Source organism: Rutilus rutilus (genome assembly GCF_951802725.1).
Source record: "Rutilus rutilus genome assembly, chromosome: 9".
NCBI classification, from domain to species: domain Eukaryota; kingdom Metazoa; phylum Chordata; class Actinopteri; order Cypriniformes; family Leuciscidae; genus Rutilus; species Rutilus rutilus.
This window is the reverse complement of record NC_140223.1, coordinates 4,001,769-4,024,268: the sequence shown is the minus strand read 5'-3', so window position 1 is coordinate 4,024,268 and position 22,500 is coordinate 4,001,769. Positions and strand designations below refer to the sequence as shown.

General features: G+C 36.8%; 2 protein-coding genes across 7 annotated transcripts in view; both read left to right on the top strand.

Moving 5' to 3' along the window:
* Positions 1 to 2,196, top strand: part of cldn15lb (claudin 15-like b) — a 13,856-nt gene extending 11,660 nt beyond the window's left edge. For both annotated transcript variants that reach the window (XM_084418393.1, XM_084418394.1), the window contains one exon: positions 1,521 to 2,196. In XM_084418393.1, the coding sequence (XP_084274519.1) occupies positions 1,521 to 1,611 (91 nt within the window). In that variant the 3' untranslated portion in view covers positions 1,612 to 2,196. The remainder of the gene's footprint in view (positions 1 to 1,520) is intronic.
* A 1,284-nt stretch (positions 2,197 to 3,480) lies between these two features.
* The window catches only part of atg16l1 (ATG16 autophagy related 16-like 1), a 24,718-nt gene continuing 5,698 nt past the window's right edge, over positions 3,481 to 22,500 (top strand). Inside the window, exons 1-15 of one of the 5 annotated variants that reach the window (XM_084418479.1) lie at positions 3,481 to 3,661; positions 4,566 to 4,677; positions 4,842 to 4,935; positions 6,465 to 6,570; positions 6,925 to 6,998; positions 7,459 to 7,710; positions 9,190 to 9,255; positions 9,789 to 9,875; positions 10,140 to 10,211; positions 11,314 to 11,358; positions 14,483 to 14,582; positions 16,517 to 16,622; positions 17,150 to 17,220; positions 19,666 to 19,737; positions 21,181 to 21,301. In XM_084418479.1, coding sequence (XP_084274605.1) covers positions 4,572 to 4,677; positions 4,842 to 4,935; positions 6,465 to 6,570; positions 6,925 to 6,998; positions 7,459 to 7,710; positions 9,190 to 9,255; positions 9,789 to 9,875; positions 10,140 to 10,211; positions 11,314 to 11,358; positions 14,483 to 14,582; positions 16,517 to 16,622; positions 17,150 to 17,220; positions 19,666 to 19,737; positions 21,181 to 21,301 — 1,372 coding nt within the window. In that variant the 5' untranslated portion in view covers positions 3,481 to 3,661; positions 4,566 to 4,571. Of the gene's footprint in view, positions 3,662 to 4,565; positions 4,678 to 4,841; positions 4,936 to 6,464; positions 6,571 to 6,924; positions 6,999 to 7,458; positions 7,711 to 9,189; positions 9,256 to 9,788; positions 9,876 to 10,139; positions 10,212 to 11,313; positions 11,359 to 14,479; positions 14,583 to 16,516; positions 16,623 to 17,149; positions 17,221 to 19,665; positions 19,738 to 21,180; positions 21,302 to 22,500 lie in introns of all 5 variants that reach the window. The other 4 variants (XM_084418478.1, XM_084418481.1, XM_084418480.1 and 1 more) reach the window with 4 other exon arrangements.

The window sequence follows — 22,500 nt, the reverse complement described above, 5'->3', positions numbered from 1 at the left end:
ATTCAGTTGAATTCAATTGAATTCAGTTCAGTTCAGTTCAATTCAGTTCAGTTCAGTTCAATTCAATTGAATTCAGTTCAATTCAATTCAGTTCAGTTCAGTTCAGTTCAATTAAATTGAATTCGGTTCAGTTCAATTCAGTTCAATTCAGTTCATTTCAGTTCAATTCAGTTCAATTCAGTTCAATTCAATTCAATTGAATTCAATTGAATTCAGTTCAGTTCAGTTCAGTTCAATTCAGTTCAGTTCAGTTCAATTCAATTGAATTCAGTTCAATTCAATTCAGTTCAGTTCAATTCAATTCAGTTCAGTTCAGTTCAATTAAATTGAATTCGGTTCAGTTCAATTCAGTTCTGTTCAGTTCAATTCAGTTCATTTCAGTTCAATTCAGTTCAATTCAGGTCAATTGAATTCAGTTGAATTCAATTGAATTCAGTTCAGTTCAGTTCAATTCAGTTCAGTTCAGTTCAGTTCAATTCAATTGAATTCAGTTCAATTCAATTCAGTTCAGTTCAGTTCAATTAAATTGAATTCGGTTCAGTTCAATTCAGTTCAATTCAATTCAGTTCATTTCAGTTCAATTCAGTTCAATTCAGTTCAATTCAATTCAATTGAATTCAATTGAATTCAGTTCAGTTCAATTCAGTTCAGTTCAGTTCAGTTCAGTTCAGTTCAATTCAATTGAATTCAGTTCAATTCAATTCAGTTCAGTTCAATTCAATTCAGTTCAGTTCAGTTCAATTAAATTGAATTCGGTTCAGTTCAATTCAGTTCTGTTCAGTTCAATTCAGTTCATTTCAGTTCAATTCAGTTCAATTCAGGTCAATTGAATTCAGTTGAATTCAATTGAATTCAGTTCAGTTCAGTTCAATTCAGTTCAGTTCAGTTCAGTTCAATTCAATTGAATTCAGTTCAATTCAATTCAGTTCAGTTCAGTTCAATTAAATTCAGTTCAATTCAATTCAATTCAGTTCAGTTCAGTTCAGTTCAATTCAGTTCAGTTCAGTTCAATTCAGTTCAATTCTATTCAGTTCAATTCAATTCAATTCAGTTCAGTTTAATTCAATTCAATTCAGTTCAGTTCAATTCAATTCAGTTCAGTTCAGTTCAGTTCAGTTCAAAATGTGCTTTACTGGCATGACAATTTTCAATGTATTTCCAATCATCATACATGTACATATACATACATTAACAAAGGTAAGTTGAACAATTAATCAACACTTCAGAATTCTATGAACATTTTAGAATTATGTGTGTGTGTGTGTGTGTCTCTCTCTCTCTCTTTCTCTCTTTCAATTCAATTCAATGAGCTTTATTGGCATGACAAATTGTACATTGTATTGAAATTAGAACAAATTGGAACAAGTGTGGAAAAACAGGGGTGGGAGATAAATAAATAAATGAATAAATAATTAAGTAAAATACAGTATGTACTTTCAGTGGTGTGTGTATAATAAAACAAACAAACAAAACATAAATCTCTCTCTCTCTCTCTCTCTCTCTCTCTCCCTCTCTCTCAGGGCTCAGACTTATAACTACAGCGCTACACAGCCGCAGAAGATCTACAAATCAGCGCCGTCAGAGAACACACTCTCCAAAGCTTACGTCTGAGAGGATTCTTTTACCTTTACCTTTTTTTTTTTTTTTTTTTTTGTACTTGCATCTTATAACTTGGCCTTATGTAATTCCCCCGACGTTCTTGAAAGTGGTATTGCCCTCATAGTCATGTTATACACATCACCGCTTTACACCGTTTAGGGTCAGATTTTCATGCATTTACTTGATCAGAAACACATTAGAAGAGTAACACTGTGAAATATGATCTCAGTTTAAATATAACTGTTCTTATTGTGCATGGTTCATCAGTGTTGATTTCATAATTATTTCATCAAAATCTTGTATCAGAATGTAATATTTTTCTCATTTTTGGCTGATGTCAGCAAAATATCAATCAGACCCACACCCACTTTACATCCTCAAATCAGTTCCCTGCTGTACATTTGTTTTTTCATTAAATCTCATGTTTCATGTTGACTTTAATACTTTTATGTCATGTGAATTGTCATGTTTATATGGATCATTTTAGTTTGTTATATAAATGTTACATTGTCTGTTCTGGTGTTTTGAAAAGCTCGTCGGAAATTGCTGTTATGTGTGTGTTTCATGTGAATAAAACAGTTCTGTGAAGTTTTACAATTGTGCAAACAGAGTTTTATTGAATGTTTTGCAGTTATCAGTGTGAAAAGTGTATATTTTTTAGTGTGCGGATTGTTTAAAAAACAAACGTGTTAAAAAAGTTGACTGTCCCTGGAACTGAGATTTGACAATAAAGTTTAATAAAACAATAGATTTATAACTCTTATCTTGATATCTCTTGAAAATTCATACATATATCAGACCATGAAAAAATAAATGCAAAATCTATTATTTCAGTCAAGAGCTACAAAATGGGACCAACACTCTGTTCTTCATAGAGAAAGATATATAAAAACTTACAAAACTGCATAAGATTAACTCTAAACTCTCTAACTAAACAAGGATTTAAAAAATGTTAACTGTATATACCCCGAAAATACTTTGTGATAGACGTTTATTGGAGATTCACAACGCAATTTAAAGGGGTGGTATAATACCCTTTTCACAAGATGTAAAATAAGTCTCTGATGTCCTCAGAGTGTGTGTGTGAAGTTTTAGCTCAAAATACTCCACAGATATTTTTATATAGCATGTTAAAATTGTCACTTTTTGAGGGTGAGCAAAAACGCACCGTTTTTGTGTCTGTTCCTTTAAATGCAAATGAGCTGCTGCTCCCGGCACAGGGGGCGGAGCTTCAAGTGTTCAAACCGGAGTCAGACAATGATGGAGAGACTCAAGAAGAAGAGACAACATGTAGAAGCAACAGGACATTTCTGAATGGTTAGTTGATGAATGTATGTAGCTTATGTGTAGTTATCTTCTAGTCATTGATGTCTTGATAATCTATAAATCAGGTTCAGGGGGCGGGGTTTATGTAAATTCTAGGGTTGGTGATGTCACTAAACCGGGAGGAATGTGGTGTAGTCTCTACCAGCCGTTTGTTGTAGTCCTTAAAAAGCGATTTCTTTAAAAGCAAATATCTCCCTTTGCTCTTATCTTTGAGCATCGTAACTTTGCAGATGTTGTTTATGCTCAAACAGCAACATTACACACTAACTAAAGTTAGAAAAGTCAAATCATAATCAACCGCCCCTTTAAATTAAAATTCTCACCCTGTTTTATAACTGTTGAAAACTTGACAAAAAAAAAAAAATGTCATCATTACCCTATTTCTATATCTCTACGCTCTGTTTCTATATTGTTATCCTCTCTATACATTATGTATTTGCTCTTTTCGTTAACTAATGAGTCATGAAGGCTTCAAATAAAGTTTGATCTTCGAATGGACAACATCCCGGAAAACATGCGGTCGTGACGTCAAACGCCCGCGACGGCGCAGCAGGAAACATACGTCTGTTGAGCCAAAATGGCGTCCGTGATCCTTCAGTCTGGAGTGGGTTAGCGTGAAACCTGTCCGAATAAACCTCAAATGACACGGTTCGGCTCTTATTAGACGGATTAATTATTTTTTTATCATTAAGAAGAATCCATCTAAACTAGCGAGGACACGTTTAGATGCTGTGAGGTAAAGTAAACCTGCTGTTTATTAAAAGTGAAAGTCAAGTGCAGCGATTAGCTGCTGCAGATCTGATATGGCTCATTAAAATAACTGAACAACACAACAACTACTGATTATTCATTAATACTGACGCCATTCATAATCAGATTACACATTCTGTGGGTTATGTAGTGTGTTCTCGGAAGGCGCTGTGACAAATCATCAGTTTAATTGATAGCAGATCTGTCAGAGATCTGTCATTTTTTCCCTCTCGTATTATTGTTTATATTTTCCATTTATCCTGTTTTATGAGTGAACTGTCTTACATTATTTCAGCACACGTGATTCAGCATCATATCCTGCTGCTGGAATGACATGGCAGATCTCATCATCTGATTCATATTAACCCTGTGTGATTGATTATTACTTATTGTCATAAGTATCTGATCCAACGACTCATAAAGTCATGAGCAGATTCATGAAAATACAAAATGAACTTGTACATGTATACGACAGTACTCTTTAAATGTGCATTAATGATCTGTCGAGTATTATTAATGTAATCATTTTAATGAAAGTGAAATGTGAAAGTGAAAAACTGAAATGAAAATGAATTAAGCCTAAATAGAGATATTAAAAACAAAAAACTAATAAAATGGGAAAAAAAAGCACAAAACGAAGTAAAAAATGTAACTAAAATTAGCATAAAACCAAAAATATATAAAAGCTAATTCAAAATATTGATAAAACAAAAAAAATGAACACAAATATTTCATATTCCTGTGTTTGATTTTGAGTTACTTCCTCCTGAGTTGAGGAGAGATCTTCCTCTTTCCCCTGTGGGCTGAACGTGCACTGAATTAAGAAACACTCTTGTGTGTGTGTGTGTGTGTGTGTGTGTGTGTGTGTGTGTGTGCGTGTGTGTGTGCAGGAGGAGATGGCTGGACGTGGAGTCGGGTGTTTGTGGAAACGTCATGTTGTGGAGCAGCTGAAGCAGAGAGACAGAGTTCAGCGTCAGGCCTTTGAGGAGATCATACACCAGTGTAAGACAGATGTATATATTTATATATGTATGTGTGTGTGTGTGTGTGTATATATTAATATTATATCAAACAATCCATGAGCCAGTCAAATGCACATGAATGTCACCTCTTGTTTTTTATGTTATTTTCCTGCTAAATGTTGCACAATCTGTGTGTGTCTCCAGATAACCGGTTGCTGGAGAGGTCTGATCTTCAGGTTGTTTTTTCTGAACGTCTCCAGACCGACAAGTATGAGCATCAGAACAGACACGACCTCAGGTATTATTTACATCTGTGGTAACATTAAGGAGAATTAATAATGTGTGTAGCGAGAAGAACATTACATTGGGGAGGAAACCATTATCAATACGAAAAAGTAGTTGACAGAGAAATGAAGATATCACTGAGGCCCTGTTTACATCAGTATTAAGATGCGTTTGGTCGATCGGATCACAAGTAGAGGAGAGAGACACATCCCCGTTCACACCTGGTGTTTTAATCCGTCTCTTTTGTCCACTTTCACCCACTTCTGTCCTGATTTCTTCGAGGGGAGGGTCTATATTTCAGATCTTTCGATCTAATGGACGAAATAAGCTCTTGAATTTACACATGAACACGACGGAGAGACACACTGAGAACATCAGCTTTAGTTTCTGCTCTGACACACACGAGATCAGCCGAACGCTGTGAGTGTGTGTTAGACATCAGGAATGATGAGAGAACATTGTGTTTGGTACGTTTTTCCTCTTCAAACCAAACTTGTGTCTCCAGTCGACAGTTTAAACCCCGTCTGACTCGAGCTCTTCCCATAATGCTCACGTGTTAGATCAGTAGACAGTGTTTAGTGGCTGTTTGAACACATTCGGTCACATGAGCGTTTACACACTACGAAACATCCGATCGAATGTGTTTCCGACTTCCTGTGGAAAGTGGACAAGATCAAAACCTTTTAGACCCGTTACACCTGTATGTATCCTCGTCTACTTGTGATCCGATCGACCAAAACACATCTTAATGCCAGCTGTAAACAGACCCTAAGATGTGTGTGTATGCGTGTGTGTGTGTATGCGTGTGTGTGTGTGTATGTGAGTGTGTGTGTGTGTGTGTGTGTGTGTGTGTGTATACAGGTTTGGCTATACATGTGAGGGCCAAATTTCACTGGTCCACAACAGTTAAAAAGGCTTATAAATCACCCAAAACATGTTTGTGTGAGTGTGTGAGTGAGTGAGTGTGTGAGTGAGTGAGTGAGTGTGTGTGTGAGTGAGTGAGTGTGTGTGTGTGTGAGTGAGTGAGTGAGTGAGTGAGTGAGTGAGTGAGTGAAGTGAGTGAGTGAGTGAAGTGTGTGAGTGTGTGAGTGTGTGAGTGAGTGAGTGTGTGTGTGAGTGAGTGTGTGAGTGAGTGAGTGTGTGAGTGTGTGTGTGAGTGAGTGTGTGTGTGAGTGAGTGAGTGAGTGAGTGAGTGAGTGAGTGAGTGAGTGAGTGTGTGTGTGAGTGAGTGAAGTGTGTGAGTGTGTGAGTGTGTGAGTGAGTGAGTGTGTGAGTGAGTGTGTGAGTGTGTGAGTGTGTGAGTGTGTGAGTGTGTGAGTGAGTGAGTGAGTGAGTGAGTGAGTGAGTGAGTGAGTGAGTGAGTGAGTGAGTGAGTGAGTGAGTGAGTGTTCTTATTTGAATCTAGTGTTCTGCATGTTTCTGTGATGGATTGCTTTAGGCCATAGAAAACATCAGTAACCTGATATAAAGTCAATGGAAGTCTATGCAATGTCCTCAGTAATGTAGTGAAACAAACGTGTGTGTGTGTGTGTGTGTGTGTAGCCCGGGCGTTGACGGTGGCCGCAGTGACTCCCTGCAGCAGGAAATGGCTCAGATGAGAATCAGACATCAGGAGGAGCTGACGGAGCTGCACAAGAAGCGAGGAGAGGTGAATGATGGGACGTGTTCAGCTGTTACGACAGCACTTACACTGACATTTACATGCCAACGACCACATCTACATATTCAGCAGCTCCACTCTTCCAAGTCATTAGACTAATTTTACAACCCTTGACTTGTGACTCATAATGAGTGTTTGAGCAAGATTTTGTTGTAGCATGTCTATAGATTTCTGCTATAAGTTTATGTGAATGAGAACCTTCCCTTTCTTTAAATCAGCTAAAAACTCAGATTCAGTGATTTGAATGGCCATTATTCATATATGTAATTGTTTTAGTAAATGTTGCTGTTTATTATAGGTATATAAATGAAAATATATTTTCGTGTGTGTGTGTGTTTGCAGTTGGCTCAGAACGTGATTGAACTAAACAACCAGATTCAACAGAAAGACAAAGAGATCCAGAGTAACGAAGCCAAGTGAGTTTATTATGTGTCAGCAGGATCATGTTTCATATCTCAAGTCAAGTCAAATTTATTTTCATAATACACATTGTTTTTAAAGTTGCTTTACAGAAAATCATGATGTTAATATTGATTCTATTAATCACATCCAAAATAAAAGTTTGTGTTTACATAATATATGTGTACTGTGTATAATTATTTTGTATATATAAATACACACACATGAATGTATATATATTTAAGAAAAATTTGTTATTTATATATAAAAAATGTATATTTATATATAATCTAAATTATATATTTATGCAAATATTTCTCAAATATATACATGCATGTGTGTGTATTTATATATACAAATGTCTCAGATCTCCATTTACAATCACATTTTGAGATTATTTAAACAATCTCACAGCTGAGATTTGCTATATATAGTATCTATTTTTTTTATATTATATATTTCCGTGTGTTTTTCCAGGATGTTGGAGTATCAGCAGCAGATCTCGCGTCTGGAAGGGGAGTGTCGTGACCTCCGAAACTCCCTGGCTGATTTGGAACGAGCCAATCAGACGCTGCGAGACGAGTACGATGCCCTGCAGATCACGTTCAGCGCTCTGGAGGAGAAGCTACGGAAAACCACGGAGGACAATCAGGAGCTGGTGTCGCGCTGGATGGCGGAGAAAGCCCAGGAGGCAAACAGACTCAACGCTGAGAACGAGAAGGACACCAGGTCAGAAACACTATTATACTGAGGTTTTAAAGTGGCCCATTTCAGATATGATCTTTCATGTAGTGTGTAACAGAGCTGTTTGTGAATGTGGAAGATTTGCAAAGTTTCAAAGATCAAAGTGCAGATTAATGGAGTCTCCTAAAAGAAAGAAGTGATTCTGAACTGCTTGAAACGAGTCGTCAGTAATTCAGTCTCACTCCCTGTTGAAAATACTTAGGTTTGTAACTAATTAGCATAATGTCAGCCTGTGGTCTTGATTGGCTGATCAGCGTCTCTTAGCTCCGCCCTCAAACACTGTAGTTTATCTGAGACTGGAAGAGTTTGGTTCGTGTTGTTCATGTGGAGAAGACGCTGTTTTCTGCTGACAAAGCAAATCCACTTTGATGAGATTGATACGGTAAAACCCACGCCATCGCCACTGTTCGCATCACTGTGTGTCAAGAGCTGAGATTCAGATATGATAATGAGCGTTTGCTTTCTGACCAATCAGAGCAGAGCAGCTCTCAGAGAGGCGGGGTTTAGAGAGATTGAATCTTATATCGAACTGTTTCAGACACTGAGAGAAAAGAGCTGATGCTGAAATGGATATTATGAGAAAATTGAAGTGTTTTATACTGTAGGAGAGTCCAAAACAAAACTAGGAGCCTTTAAAATAGTACAATAGGGGGAAACACAGGCATTAATGAGATTTAATTCTCCTGAAATGAAGAACACACGCTTTCTCCACTGCAAATGCAAATATCATCATCTCAGTGCAACAAAAGAAAGAGACATAATTATGAGTGCATTAGTATGAGATATATATGAACTTTTCTTGATCACTGTGTATAAAGTGCTGAGAAAAAGCTGAGATTCAGATATGCTAATGAGCATTTGGTTTTCTGGCCAATCACAACAGACTGGGCCATCTGACCAATAGAGCAGAGCAGCTCTCAGAGAGGCGGGGTTTAGAGAGACTGAATCTTTGAACAAGCTGTTTCAGACACTGTGCTGCAATGAATATTTTGAGAAAATTAAAGTGTTTCTAACTTGGATGCATATAAAGCTATTTTAGGAGAGGCCAAAACCAAATTAGCAGCCTTTAAAATACCATAATAGGGGCACTTTAACTTTAAAAATCTTGATGTTGGAGTATTTTGTGCCTGTTATAAAACACACCCTTTGTTTTCTTCAAGCTTTTCCTCAAAATCCTAAAGCAGGGGGGAGTTGATGTTGGCCAGGAGTCGTTAACGGCCCGTATGTGTGTGATCTGGAGCTCATTCTCAGTCTCGCTGATTAACTGATCAGTCGTTAAGGGTCGTTTAAACACAATGAAAAGCTGCGACTGGGCGCCACCCGTCAGTTTCTGTATAATCGGCTCGTTTCCTGTGACCCTCCGCAAGCTCATTATGATTCTCCACCTGATTGGCTGTTTGAAACGGACTGTAGAGTTTAAGTGTGTGTTTGCTCAGTGTGTGTGACACATCGATGTCGTCGCAGGCGCAGACAGGCCAAGCTTCAGAAGGAGCTGGCGGACGCAGCGAAGGAGCCTCTGCCCATAGACCAGTAAGTGTGTCTTTATAAGCTCGTCTTCTAGTGAGATGAGGACGTTTGCTTTGATTCAAGAGGAAGACCTGCAACTATCAGGGATTCATAAATCTGTGATATCCAGGAATGGACATTTCTGTAGTGAGAGCAGTCTTTCTGAACACACTGTTTATAAAGTTATGCATTCATATCAAGTACAGTGTTATTTTAGTATTATTTATGTGCTATCATAGTATTTATTAATTTGAGTTAGCTTTTATTTTTATATTTCCAGTTTTTTCACTATGTCTGTTTTGTAATCGGGTCTGTAATTATAGAACTTACATTTATTTTAGTTTGTTGCCTATGACTTTTTATTACTTTGTCCATTAAAGGACAATATTTTTCCCCTTTTTTAGGGGGGCAGTTTATATTTTATGAGGGCATATTATTTTTAACCATATGAAATGGAGCGTATTATCCTGTGGTCATATATTCAAATAAAATGCTGTTGTTGGGAATCCTATTAAATCATTGAAATCTCATTGGATGCTGGTGTCTGATTGGTCTAGAGATGATGACATCGAAGTTCTCACAGAGGATGCTGGGAAGGCAACGGGTGAAACGTCACCAAGCAGACAGCCCATTCGCACACCCAGGTAAACACACACTCACTCACTCACTTGCTCAGTCACTCGCTTGCTCACACACTCGCTCACTCACTCATTCACAGACACTCACACACACGCACACACTTGCTCGCTCTCTCTCTCTCTCTCTCTCTCTCTCTCTCTCTCTCTCTCTCTCTCTCTCTCTCTCTCTCTCTCTCTCTCTCACTCACACACACACACACATCTGCTGTCCACAGAATATACCAGCTAAAACTGTGTGTGTGTGTGTGTGTGTGTGTGTGTTTCCTCCAGTAAACGAGTGTCTCAGCCTCCTCCTCCTCCTCCTCCAGGCGGACTGCTGGATTCCATCACTAATATCTTTGGGTATGTTTTTAGTCTTTGTGTTTTCATATTTCTTTCTTCTCTTCTTCACTCTTTACTCATGGTGAATCTTACTAGAACATCTCCAGGTCATATTCAAGCCCAAAATCTAAAGCAAGTCATGCAATATAACCACATTGCGAAACTAAAATATTTCCTGGACATGTGTTTGTAAGAATAAGAGAGTGTGTGTGTCTGTCTGTGTGTGTGTGTGTGTGTGTGTGTGTGTGTGTCTCATTTAGTGATGAAACAGTATGAAAATGTTATATCACGATGTTAAGAGTTTTATATCACGATGAAAATGATCCCGGTTATCAATATTATCATTGTATTGTTAAAATGAGCTGGAAATGTTCAACAAGTACTGATACATACACACACACACACACACACACACACACACACACACACACACACACACACACACAGAAATCATTTCACCAAGTTTTACATCGAAACCCAACAAACAACAGATAAAATTAGCAGCACTGAGCACTTTTTTTGTTTGCATAAGTTTAAAAATGATTAAAGACAAGTGAACATTCAGTGATAAAATAAAAACAAATAAGCAAACTACAAGCAGCAGCACAAATAGACACAATAGGACAGAAATAAGATCCCAGTTCAATAAACAGTGGGTCTGACAGTGTATACAGGTACAGAAACTGAAGAATCAAATGTAAAATAACCCTGCATAGTAATAATGAAATACAGAGCAATTCTGGTTAAAGCAGCAGAAGTTATTCAGGCAAGAGCAGGGAGTGATTTTGTGTAATGAACGTTAAGGACACAGACAGCATCAGGTTTATTATGCTGCTGTCCCTTTAAGAGCTGCGCTGCGTGAGACTGCTGTTAACCTGCCTAATCCGGGATAGTATTTACCGTACGTTTTTCAAATCACGATTATTAAAATATGAATACTAACTGTAGGGAATTTTATCATGGTTTGTCATCAAACCGGTAACTGTTTCATCCCTATTCTCTGTGTGTGTGAGTGTGTGAGTGTGTGAGTGTGTGAGTGTGTGAGTGTGTGAGTGTGTGAGTGTGTGAGTGTGTGAGTGTGTGAGTGTGTGTGTCTCATTCTACACTCTCTCTGTGTCTGCAGCTTGTCTGATTCTGTCCAACCTGGTTTCGTCCCGTCTGACTCCAGGTGATGCACAGTGTGTGTGTGTGTGTGTGTGTATGAGAGTGATTCTCTCGTAAACCCAGAAGCATGCTAAAGGAAATATATTCCTGTGAACGGGATTGTGGGTAACTGCTGTGGTGTTTTTTACGCGTGTAATCTCTCCTTTTGGATATATTCGAGATATACTCTTGTTTGCTCTGTGTTTAGTGTTGTGTGTGTGTGTGTGTGTGAGTTTTGGCTGGGTGGGTGATTTTCAGGTTTAAACCATGAGCTGGTAGACATTTCTGTTTCATTTTAGATGTTGAGAGAATTGATCGGATTCATTGAGTAAATGACCTCAGGAATGATCAAATAATATCGGGTTTAATTGTGCAGTTTTCCAGCAAAACAAATCACCTCATACAAGTATTCACAAACACACACACTATATATATATATATATGTATGTGTGTGTGTGAATAATTGTATATTAAATCGCAACTTGCATTGTTGTTTGAGCTGATATTTTTAACAATTAAAACATTTCTTTGCTCTGTTGAGCTTTCACTGCCATACGACTACTGGAAAAAATGCACAATTAAACGTGATATTGTGATTTAATAAATAAAAAAACATTATGTAAATTGCGATTTAATGTTGTAATTGTTTTGGGCTTCAGTCTTGTAATTTATCAAATCACATACAATTTCAGACAATTGCACACAAACATATTTGTGTGTATTTTATACATGATTATCACATGAAAAAATATGTAGTTAAAATGTTTTGGTTTTTTTAATTGCATTTTGCACGAGTTCTCAAATAGATTCTCTTTTTAAACATTATTTAAAATGTGTGTATAATCACTATTGATAATTTATATTTTAAATATAGATAGATAAGCATATTTTTGTGCATATTTACCTCTTTTATTATTTTGTCACCCACCCAAATGTTGCTGCACGCAGGTTTGAGATTGGCTTTCAAGTGTCGTCTGTGCATCAGAGTTTTGTTTGTGCGTCAAAGAGACGATGTTTTACATCTGACCTCTAATGTTGCCATGCTGAAATCATTGTCATGTGATTATAAACGCTTCAGTCCCTGAACGAGCGTCTTTATGATGGAGGTTTGGTTCCTTACCACTGTCGCCGTTTCCACCTTTTTCCATCTTTGTTGCCATTGGCTTTTGGCTTGCTTAGTTGGGGACATTAAATTTAACATTTAATTTAATATTCAACAATATTATTGATCTGCCTACATTGACACTATTATACAAGAACTGGGCTGAGCTGGACGATGACATCACGGTTTACTCCAGAGCGGCTATATATATATACATACAGTGCAATGCATAAGTTTAGACACCCATGCTAAAGTTGACTAAAAAGAGGAATAAAAAATCATATTTTGGAAATTGAACTTAATGCCTAAATTTAAAAAATTAGGAAAAATCCAACCTTTAAGGACACCAATTTTCTTTGTGAATGAATAATGTATCGTAAATAAATAAATGTTCTTCCTTAAAATACAGGGTGCATAAGTGTGTACACCCCTATGTTAAATTCCCATAGAGGCAGGCAGATTTTTATTTTTAAGTATTTAAAAAAAAAAAAAAAATTTAGGATACTATGCATCCTGATAAAGTTCCCTTTGCCTTTGGAATTAAAATAGCCCCACATCATCACATAGCCTTCACCATACCTAGAGATTGGCATGGGGTACTTTCCATAAGATCATCTCTCAATGCAAATCAAACCAGCTATTAGGCTAACTGAAATAAAACCATGCCAATCTCTAGGTATGGTGAAGGCTATGTGATGATGTGGGGCTATTTTAATTCCAAAGGCCAAGGGAACTTTATCAGGATGCATAGTATCCTAAATTTTTTTTTTTTTTTTAAATACTTAAAAATAAAAATCTGCCTGCCTCTATGGGAATTTAACATAGGGGTGTACACACTTATGCACCCTGTATTTTAAGGAAGAACATTTATTTATTTACGATACATTATTCATTCACAAAGAAAATTGGTGTCCTTAAAGGTTGGATTTTTCCTAATTTTTTAAATTAAGGCATTAAGTTCAATTTCCAAAATATGATTTTTTATTCCTCTTTTTAGTCAACTTTAGCATGGGTGTATTCACTTATGCATTGCACTGTGTATATATATATATATATATATGAAGAGTTCAGATGCAAAAGCCTCTAAGTGCCATCTGAAATTTTCTTCTAGAATGATCATTTTTATCAAGCTCGTATATTTAAGTTCAGTAATTTCACTTAAATGACAATTAATAGGTCATTTTCATTGCCATTTAAGTGAAATTACTGAACTTAAATATACAAGCTTGATAAAAATGATCATTCTAGAAGAAAATTTCAGATGGCGCTTAGAGGCTTTTGCATCTGAACTCTTTACTTTACTCTTTACTCACTGAACTTACTTAATCTGGACTGTGACGCTATTTTCTTCTAGAAACAAACTCTGTTGCATTATTCTCCTGTTATCTCTGAAATAATCCGTATTGTAAAAAGCGCTATATAAGTAAATGTGACTTGACTTGACGATGACATGTTTTGTGAGAAGGTTAGGAGTTGGGTCCAGGGTCCGGTTTCACAAAGCTATTTTAGACCGGTGCTCATAGACTAGGCTAATGCAAGTTAAAATAAAGACTGACTTAATTTAGACACCTCTTACCCTCAGGCTAACTCAGGTCTAAGACTCTCTGTTACCTTTGCAACCAGCATTAACAATCAGTTAGATTACAAACAGCCAAAAGAAAAGGGAAAATGGCTCATAATTTAAACATTTCTTCTTGTTACTACATTCTCCGCTAAATTTCCCAAGTAAAATGTCCTTGTAACTGTTATACTCCTCCAACAAACACATATTCTCCGCTGGGGTAAACGGCACTGAGCGGTTGAATGCGCTTACTCGATCCGCCATGTTTTTTGTTTTGAAAAGTGTCTTATTTTACCCAGAATGCATTGCAGTGTAGTCCTACTTAAGATAGTCAGAGTCTTCAGTGCTTTGTGCAACGGTCTGATTTAGATGTCTATCTGAAGTCTGACTATCTACTATATCTAAGCCATAGTCAAAGTCTATCTTTTGTGAAACCGGCCCCTGCCCTGTGTGACACACACACACACTCTTTCTTCCCCATAGAAGACGTCGCTCCGTGAACTCGTTCAGCTCGTCTCCTGAAGCTGCAGAGGCGCAGTCGGCGTGCGCTGATGTTCGAGTTCCCTCCACTGCGCTGCACATCTTCGTAAGTCACACTTTTATGCATGCTCACTCTGTTAAGGTTAGTATGGGAGTTTTTTTCCTAACAAAATGAGAATGAAATTGCTAAAAAATACCAAATATTAAACTTCCATAGAGGTTCAAAGGTCAATGATGCGATTTGTAAAAGGTCTGATATCCAGGTCTCCTTCCAGTCCTGCCCCTCCCAGCAGCCCCTCTTAATTTTCCCAGCATGCTCTAGTTGTGCGTCGCTGGTTTGAGGTGGCGGCTGATAGATATTATGGACGTTCTTGCTGAATACGAGTCCTTTAGAGAACCAAGTGAGACGTCGACGGCAGCGTCCAACAGAAACACAACGTTCAGGAGGGAAGGACGGGAAGAGGACGTTAAACTGGTGCATGATCTCAAGTTTTCAAGCTGAGACCTTTAAAACAAACAAGAAAACCATGTGTATTTGCTTTTCTACCTTTATATTTATATAGATGGATGGATGTAGATAGATAGATATAGATATAGATATAGTATAGCTGTAGATGTAGAACTAGATATATAGATGCAGATAGATAGATATAGATAGATAGATGTAGATAGATAGATAGATATAGATAGATAGATAGATAGATAGATAGATAGATAGATGTAGATATATGTAGATGGATGTCGATAGATATAGAAAGATAGATGTAGATAGATAGATAGATAGATAGATAATAAATAGATAGATATAGATAGATGTAGATAGATAGATGTAGATATATAGATGTAAATGTAGAGAGATAGATGTAGATAGATAGATGTAGATGTAGATATTTAGATGTAGATAGATAGATAGATAGATAGATAGATAGATGTAGATCAGGGGTGGGGAACGTTGATCCTGGAGGGCCATTGTCCTGCAGAGTTTAGCTCCAACCCTAATCAAACACACCTGAAGCTAATCAATGTCTTCAGGATTACTGAAGTTGCAGGCAGCCAAATGTTTTATTCAGGGTTGGAGCTAAACTCTGCAGGACAATGGCCCTCCAGGATCAACGTTCCCCACCCCTGATGTAGATAGATAGATGTGGATGTAGATAGATAAATATAGATGTAGATATATAGACGTAGATGTAGATATATAGATGTAGATGTAGATAGATAGATGTAGATATGTAGATAGATAGATTGATTTTCTACAATATGTCTGTCATAATCATTTAACATATTCATAACATTCATTACTTCAATGAGCTCATTGTTTCTGCCTTAAATTATTACATTGTTTAAATTAATAAATCTTTAGCTAACTGTGATTTGTATATGTACAGGCAAACCAAAAACGATTCAGACACCAGATATAATTTGTGATATTTTTTTACTAGTGTGTGCAGGACACTATAGTTCATTTCTGTAAGTGAGGAGAGCAAAATAAAGTAAACTGTGACATATTATAACCAAATATTCTTCACACAGTGACTATACCAGTAACATTTGAGACCAAAAATGATTGGGACACTTTGAGCTGATCATGTTTTGCTGAAGTGTTTCTTCTTTAATTGCTAATGCTCTTTTTACACACAGACTGAACAAAATGAAGCATTGCTTGGTCACTGGTTGAGCTAAACTGGTATTATCTAATTGTGTAGTTAAATTTAACAGCTGACAGATATTCAACATAATTCATCTGTGAGACAGTCTAACAGAAGGACGGACAAAACCAGTCAAATATCAACTGATCTGATAACTCTGAGTTCTTGTCATATTTTATTACCATTTTCTAAACTATAGCGAATAAACTGATAATGTGAGAAATGTTGAAGGTGTCTGAATACATTTTGGTTTGACTGTACATCTCTGAAACACTCAGACAGTTTCCTCTGATAACAGACTCTAAATTGTAATGTGGACTCGATGTGTATTGTGAAAAGCGCTGTACAGATACATATGAATTGAGTTAAAATTGAATGTGTTTGTGTGTAGGACGCCCATGATGGGGAAGTGAACGCCGTGAGGTTTAGTCCCGGTTCCCGTCTGCTCGCCACGGGAGGAATGGATCGCAGGGTGAAGCTCTGGGAGGTCGTATCCGGTACTGAATACACGCGTTATCATTCACAGTTTTACTAGAGTTCAAAGGTCAGTGATGAGATGTAAAAGGTCCGAAGCCTTGCCTCCTTCCAGTCCCTTTGTCCCTCCCATTCGCCACTCTTAATACCCTTCCCAGCATGCTCTAGTTGTGCATCGCTGGTCAAAGGTGGCGGCTGATATTATGGACGTTTCTGCTGCGTTTATAGTCTTAGAGTCGAGAATGATAAGACGTTTGACAGCAGCGTCCGACAGAAACCCGACACGCAGGAGGGCCGGACTCGAGGAGAGCGCTTGACGGGCTTATGATCTCAAGTTTTCAAGCTGAGACCTTCAGTCGTTTCAAAGAGGAAACTGGGAGAATTGTGCATTACGCCAGTTCAGTTTCACAAGGTTTAGTGAAGCAACTGCATAATTTCTGCTTCCTCCTGAAACAAAGATGTATGTGGATGTTCAGTTTTGTGTGTGTGTGTGTGTGTGTGTGTGTTTGTGGGGTTTTAAAAGTTTTTTTTTGTTTGTTTGTTTCAACAGGGCGATGTGAAGCCAAAGGTGCGCTGACGGGCAGTAATGCTGGAATCACCAGTATAGAGTTTGATAGTGCGGTGAGTCAAGGCCCGTTCACACCAAAAACATTAAAGGATTCGTTCACTTCAGAATTAACATTTCCTGATAATTTACTCTTCCTCGTCATCCAAGATGCTCATGTCTTTCTTTCTTCAGTCGAACAGAAATGAAGGTTTTTGAGGAAAGCACTCCAGGATGTTTCTCTATATAGTGTCTTCAATGGGGTCCAACGGGTCGAAGGTCCAGATGTGAGTTTCAGTGCAGCTTCAAAGTCTCGACACGATCCAGCCGAGGAATAAGAGTCTCATCTAGACAAACTAGCGGACATTTTATATCAAAAATACACATTTATAGACTTTTTTTAACCACAAATGCTCGTCTTGGACGTCCACGACTTCACACATTACGTAATCACGTTGAAAGGTCAGGCGGTAACCTGAGGTCGGCGGAGAATGTAGAGTAGGGCGAAAAACTCAAAATCATCCGACATCGTTGTTTTTTGTCGTAAATTTGACTCAGTCATTGCACGTTCGCTTTGTAAACACTGGGTCGGATCTTACGCCTATGTCACGCTTGACCTTTCAGCGTGATTACGTAATGTGTGGCGCGTCACAGCTAGTGCAAGACGAGCATTTGTGGTTAAAAAGTCTATAAATGTTGTTGTTTTTAAATAAAATGTCCGCTGGTTAGTCTAGATGAGACTCTTCTTCCTCGGCTGGATCGTGTCGAGACTTTGAAGCTGCACTGAAACTCACATCTGGACCTTCGACCCGTTGGACCCCATTGAAGTCACTATATGGAGAAACATCCTGGAACGCTTTCCTCAAAACCCTTCATTTCTTTTCGACTGAAGAAAGAAAGACATGAACATCTTGGATGATGAGGGAAGAGTAAATGATCAGGAAATTTTAATTCTGAAGTGAACGAATGCTTAAATTATATTAGCACCCACACCAGAGGATGATATGTTCTGGTTATTATAAGCACACGCTGCAGTTTTATCGTCTGTCGCTTCAAATGCTCGTGCTCGTTTGATTGGCTGTTTTTATCTTTCATCGGCTGGAAAAAAAACCTTCTGAAAGTGATTCCAGTGATATCATGCCGTATCGCTATAGTTGTGTTGTGAACTCTGCTATTCTATGAACGATTTATAAAACGTTATCGTCCTTGCGTGTGAACGGGCTTTTATTATGTATTCATTACCATTTACATTGCATCTTTAATTGAGTATACAGTTACTAATAAAATAAATAAATAAATATCTGACATGCAACATATTCTTAGCCCAATGATTTCCGCATTGCCAATAACATGGACAGAATCGTAGAATCCATAATTTGTTGTTTAATGGATATTGTCACAGAATTTGGCAATTTTTGGATTAATCTATCAAAAGCAGGCCTCTAATATGAATTAAACACATTTCATGATATGGACTGGTGTCCAGCATTTCAACATTTCATTTGAGAAAAACTTTAATCATTAATACACACAAAAAATCCTAAGCTTTTCACTACAAACTTGGAGAAAAAAAAAATTATAATAAAAATTATAAAGTTAAATGTATCCATTTGATAAGTTAAAATGATAAAAAATTATTAAATAAAAACAATGTTCTGTTGTAACTGAATTTTTATATTTTCATTTGAATATTGATTAAATTACTTTGAATGTAATTGATTAGACATGCTTTTTGAGTATTAATGTAAGTAACTAACGTTTTGTACTTTATTAAACAAAAAAGTAGTAAATATGTGAAAAACGCACAACTTAATTACTAAAATTAAATTATGAAAGATAAAAATAAAAACGCTAACAGTATCTCAGTGATACTAAAATAACACTCACCATAAAAACAGATTCCAGAAAAATAAAATGGGAAATACAAAATTTGTATGAAAAATTAAATGAATCCATCATGGAATGATTTGACGAATGATTTTCCATTGTTGTTACAATATTGTTAGTCAGCATGAAGTGGAAATACACCCCATCTATTTTGTAAATGCATGTTATTGATCTTATTGTGATTCAACAAATCATGCATGCATGTTTCATTTACATTTTCTTTGACTTCATCATTTTGAATTCAGATATCATAACTTGGTGGACTCCCATCATTTCATCCACTTAAAGCTCAACCGCCGTTGTTTATGATTTAGGCTAGTGGCGCATTGTTATTCTAGTGAGCATTTAATTGAAGAAAACATTTACATTTATTCATTTAGCAGACTCTTTTATCCACAGTGACTTACGAAGTTTGTGTACTCTGCGCATATGAATCAGTTTAAATGCACACGATTCTTTTATCCAGTTATATAAGGATGACCTCAGAGCTAATGGACTAAAAACCACAAAAAATGCAATTACATCCATAAGATCTTAATTTCAGAAAGAAATTTTCAGAAAGAAAATTAGTCTACCCATATAACATGATGCATGATGGTGTGTTTTACTGATTGCGTTGTGCTTGTGTTTTGCAGGGAACGTATTTACTGGCTGCTTCTAATGACTTCGCCAGCAGAATCTGGACTGTTGACGACTTCAGACTGCGGGTGAGGATTTCACTGGAAACACACACACACACACACACACACACACACACACACACACACACACACACACACACACACACACACATATTCTTGTACATCTATCTTTATGAGGACATTCATTGACACAATGCAATCTCTAGCCGCTTACCCTAACCTTACCCATCACAACTAAGTGCCTAACCCGACCCCTGACCCTAAACCGACCCTTAACCTCATTATAACCTTATCCCTAAAACCAAGTGTTGACCCTCAAACAGGCCTTTAAAGGCTCTTTGTCCTCACTCCAATGGTCTAAAACTCAAACTGGTCCTCACAAAGATAGTTGTACAAGTACACAGACACACACACACACACACACACACACTCTTCAGGTTTGGTGGCATGTTAACCACATACACACAAGGACTTTAGCTTTTAAATTGACAATAAAACCTCTTAGATTCTGTGATTCTCTTATTGATCTTGTTCATTTTGTTCATGCATTTAATTATTGATGGTATTAGACTTTTTTAGTTTTTTTTAATGCACACAAAATTCTCAAACATTTTATATATAGTGGCCAAAAGTGATATCCAGAGAGGATATTTGTTTTTAATGACCCTACAAGTTCATATAAACCATCAAAATATGAGGAAAATATTTCAGATTTTTTTTAAATATGAGGGAAGAAAAAACACTAAACTTGGTTATTTATCTGACACAATTATTTGGCAAACTACAGGTTTTGTTTTACTATGCAAAAAGTAAAAACAAAAGCTCACAGGAAAAAGCATATACTGAATGCAACTTAATCAGTTATTAATATTTCATTGGTTCTCTTTTGTTCATAATTTCTTAGTATGACAGCCTGGCCAAAAATAATGTCATGTTTTTTTGCGTTATAACAAATAAAACAATCGACTCCAAGCACAACTACGCAATATGCTTACAAATTCTTTAACAAATGTAATCATATTGGAATAAAGGTTAAAGATGTCAATATTTCTAGGCCAGACATCATTATATCCATGCAAGTTATGCTTTCTTTTTTCTAAATACAATAAAACATCAATGTTTAATGTTCATTAAGGTTTATTTGATGGATCAAAGGTCAATGATGCGATGTAAAAGGTCTGAAGTCCAGATCTCCTTCCAGTCCCTTCGTCCCTCTCAGCCAGCCCTGTTCATTTCCCAGCATGCTCGAGTTGTGCATCACTGGTTTGATGTGGCGGCTGATATTATGGATGTTTCTGCTGAATGAGAGTGTTTTTTTAGAGAATCGAGTGAGACTCTGACAGCAACATCCCACAGCAACACGACACACACACACATGAGGGCAGGACTGAAGGAGGCTGGTCAGCTGATCTCACAAATCATACTGAGACCTCAATTCAAATCTCACTCACTACTCCAAACTATTGTCTGCATGCCTGTTGAATTGATTGTTATGGTCTTGTCCCAAAGCACACACTCACAGGTCACAGCGGGAAGGTTTTATCTGCTCGGTTTCTCCTCGACAACACTCGAATCGTCTCCGGCAGCTACGATCGAACGCTCAAGCTCTGGGATTTACGCAGCAAAGTCTGTAAGAGACTCTTAGTTGTTATACTTTTTCTTTATTTTCCACTATGCATGAATATGATGCAAAATGAAAAAAATTATAAAATTTTGCTCTTTTGGTTAACCTTTAGAGAATGTTGTTTGTCCTCTTCTGGGTGACAAACTAAATAATAATGTAATTAATACTTAATTAATATGAATTAAATTGATCAAATAAAACAAATGTATATTTAATACTAATTCATTAGTCTAAACTAAAATGTGAAAAGTGGCTAGTTGTAAAAGTTTACATTTTATGGTAGTTGATGGTTTATTGAACATATCTGAATAAATCTTTTCTCTAAAGAACATGGGATTTGTATGGAAGCTTATTTCCACCAGGGAATGAAAAAATTTAAAAGGTTGAGACTTTATCTTTGAGTAACTTTATCACAATTGTGAGTCCATATCTCACGATCCTGAGAAATCAAGTTGCGATTCTGAGAAATAAAGTAGCAATACTCAAATATAGCAATAATCAGAAATAAACTTGCAATTCTGAGAAAGTTGCAATATTCTGAAATAAAGTCGCCATTGTGAGAAATTGTAAGTCGCAATACTCAGAAATATTTGAGATTCTGAGAAAGTCGCAATTCTGCGAAATAAATCACAATACTTAGGAAGAAAGTCACAATTCTGAGAAATATTCGCTATGCTAAGAAATAAAGAAGCGATGCACAGAAATAAAGATGCGATTCTGAGAAACTCCCAATCCTCAGGAAAAAAAGGTGTGATTCTAAGAAATAAAGAAATACATTTCGAAAATACAGCAGAAATAAATTTGTGATTCTGAGAAATAGTCGCAATACTCAGGAAAAGTTGCGATTCTAAGAAATATTTGCGATACTAAGAAATAAAGTCGCAATTCTGAGAAATATAGTCGTGATTGTAATAAATTGTCGCGATTCTGCAGAATAAAGTCGCAATACTCAGAAAGAAATAAGAAATAAAGACACGATGCACAGAAATAAAGATGCGATTCTGAGAAACTCCCAATACTCCGAAAAAAAAGTTGTGATTCTAAGAAATAAAGGAATAAAGTTCTAATAGTCTGAAATTTGCGATTATGAGAAAGTCGCAATACTCAGGAAAAAAGTTGTGATTCTAAGAAATATTTGCGATACAAGTAATAAAGACGCGATGCTCAGAAATAGTCGCAATTCTGAGAAATATAGTCGTGATTGT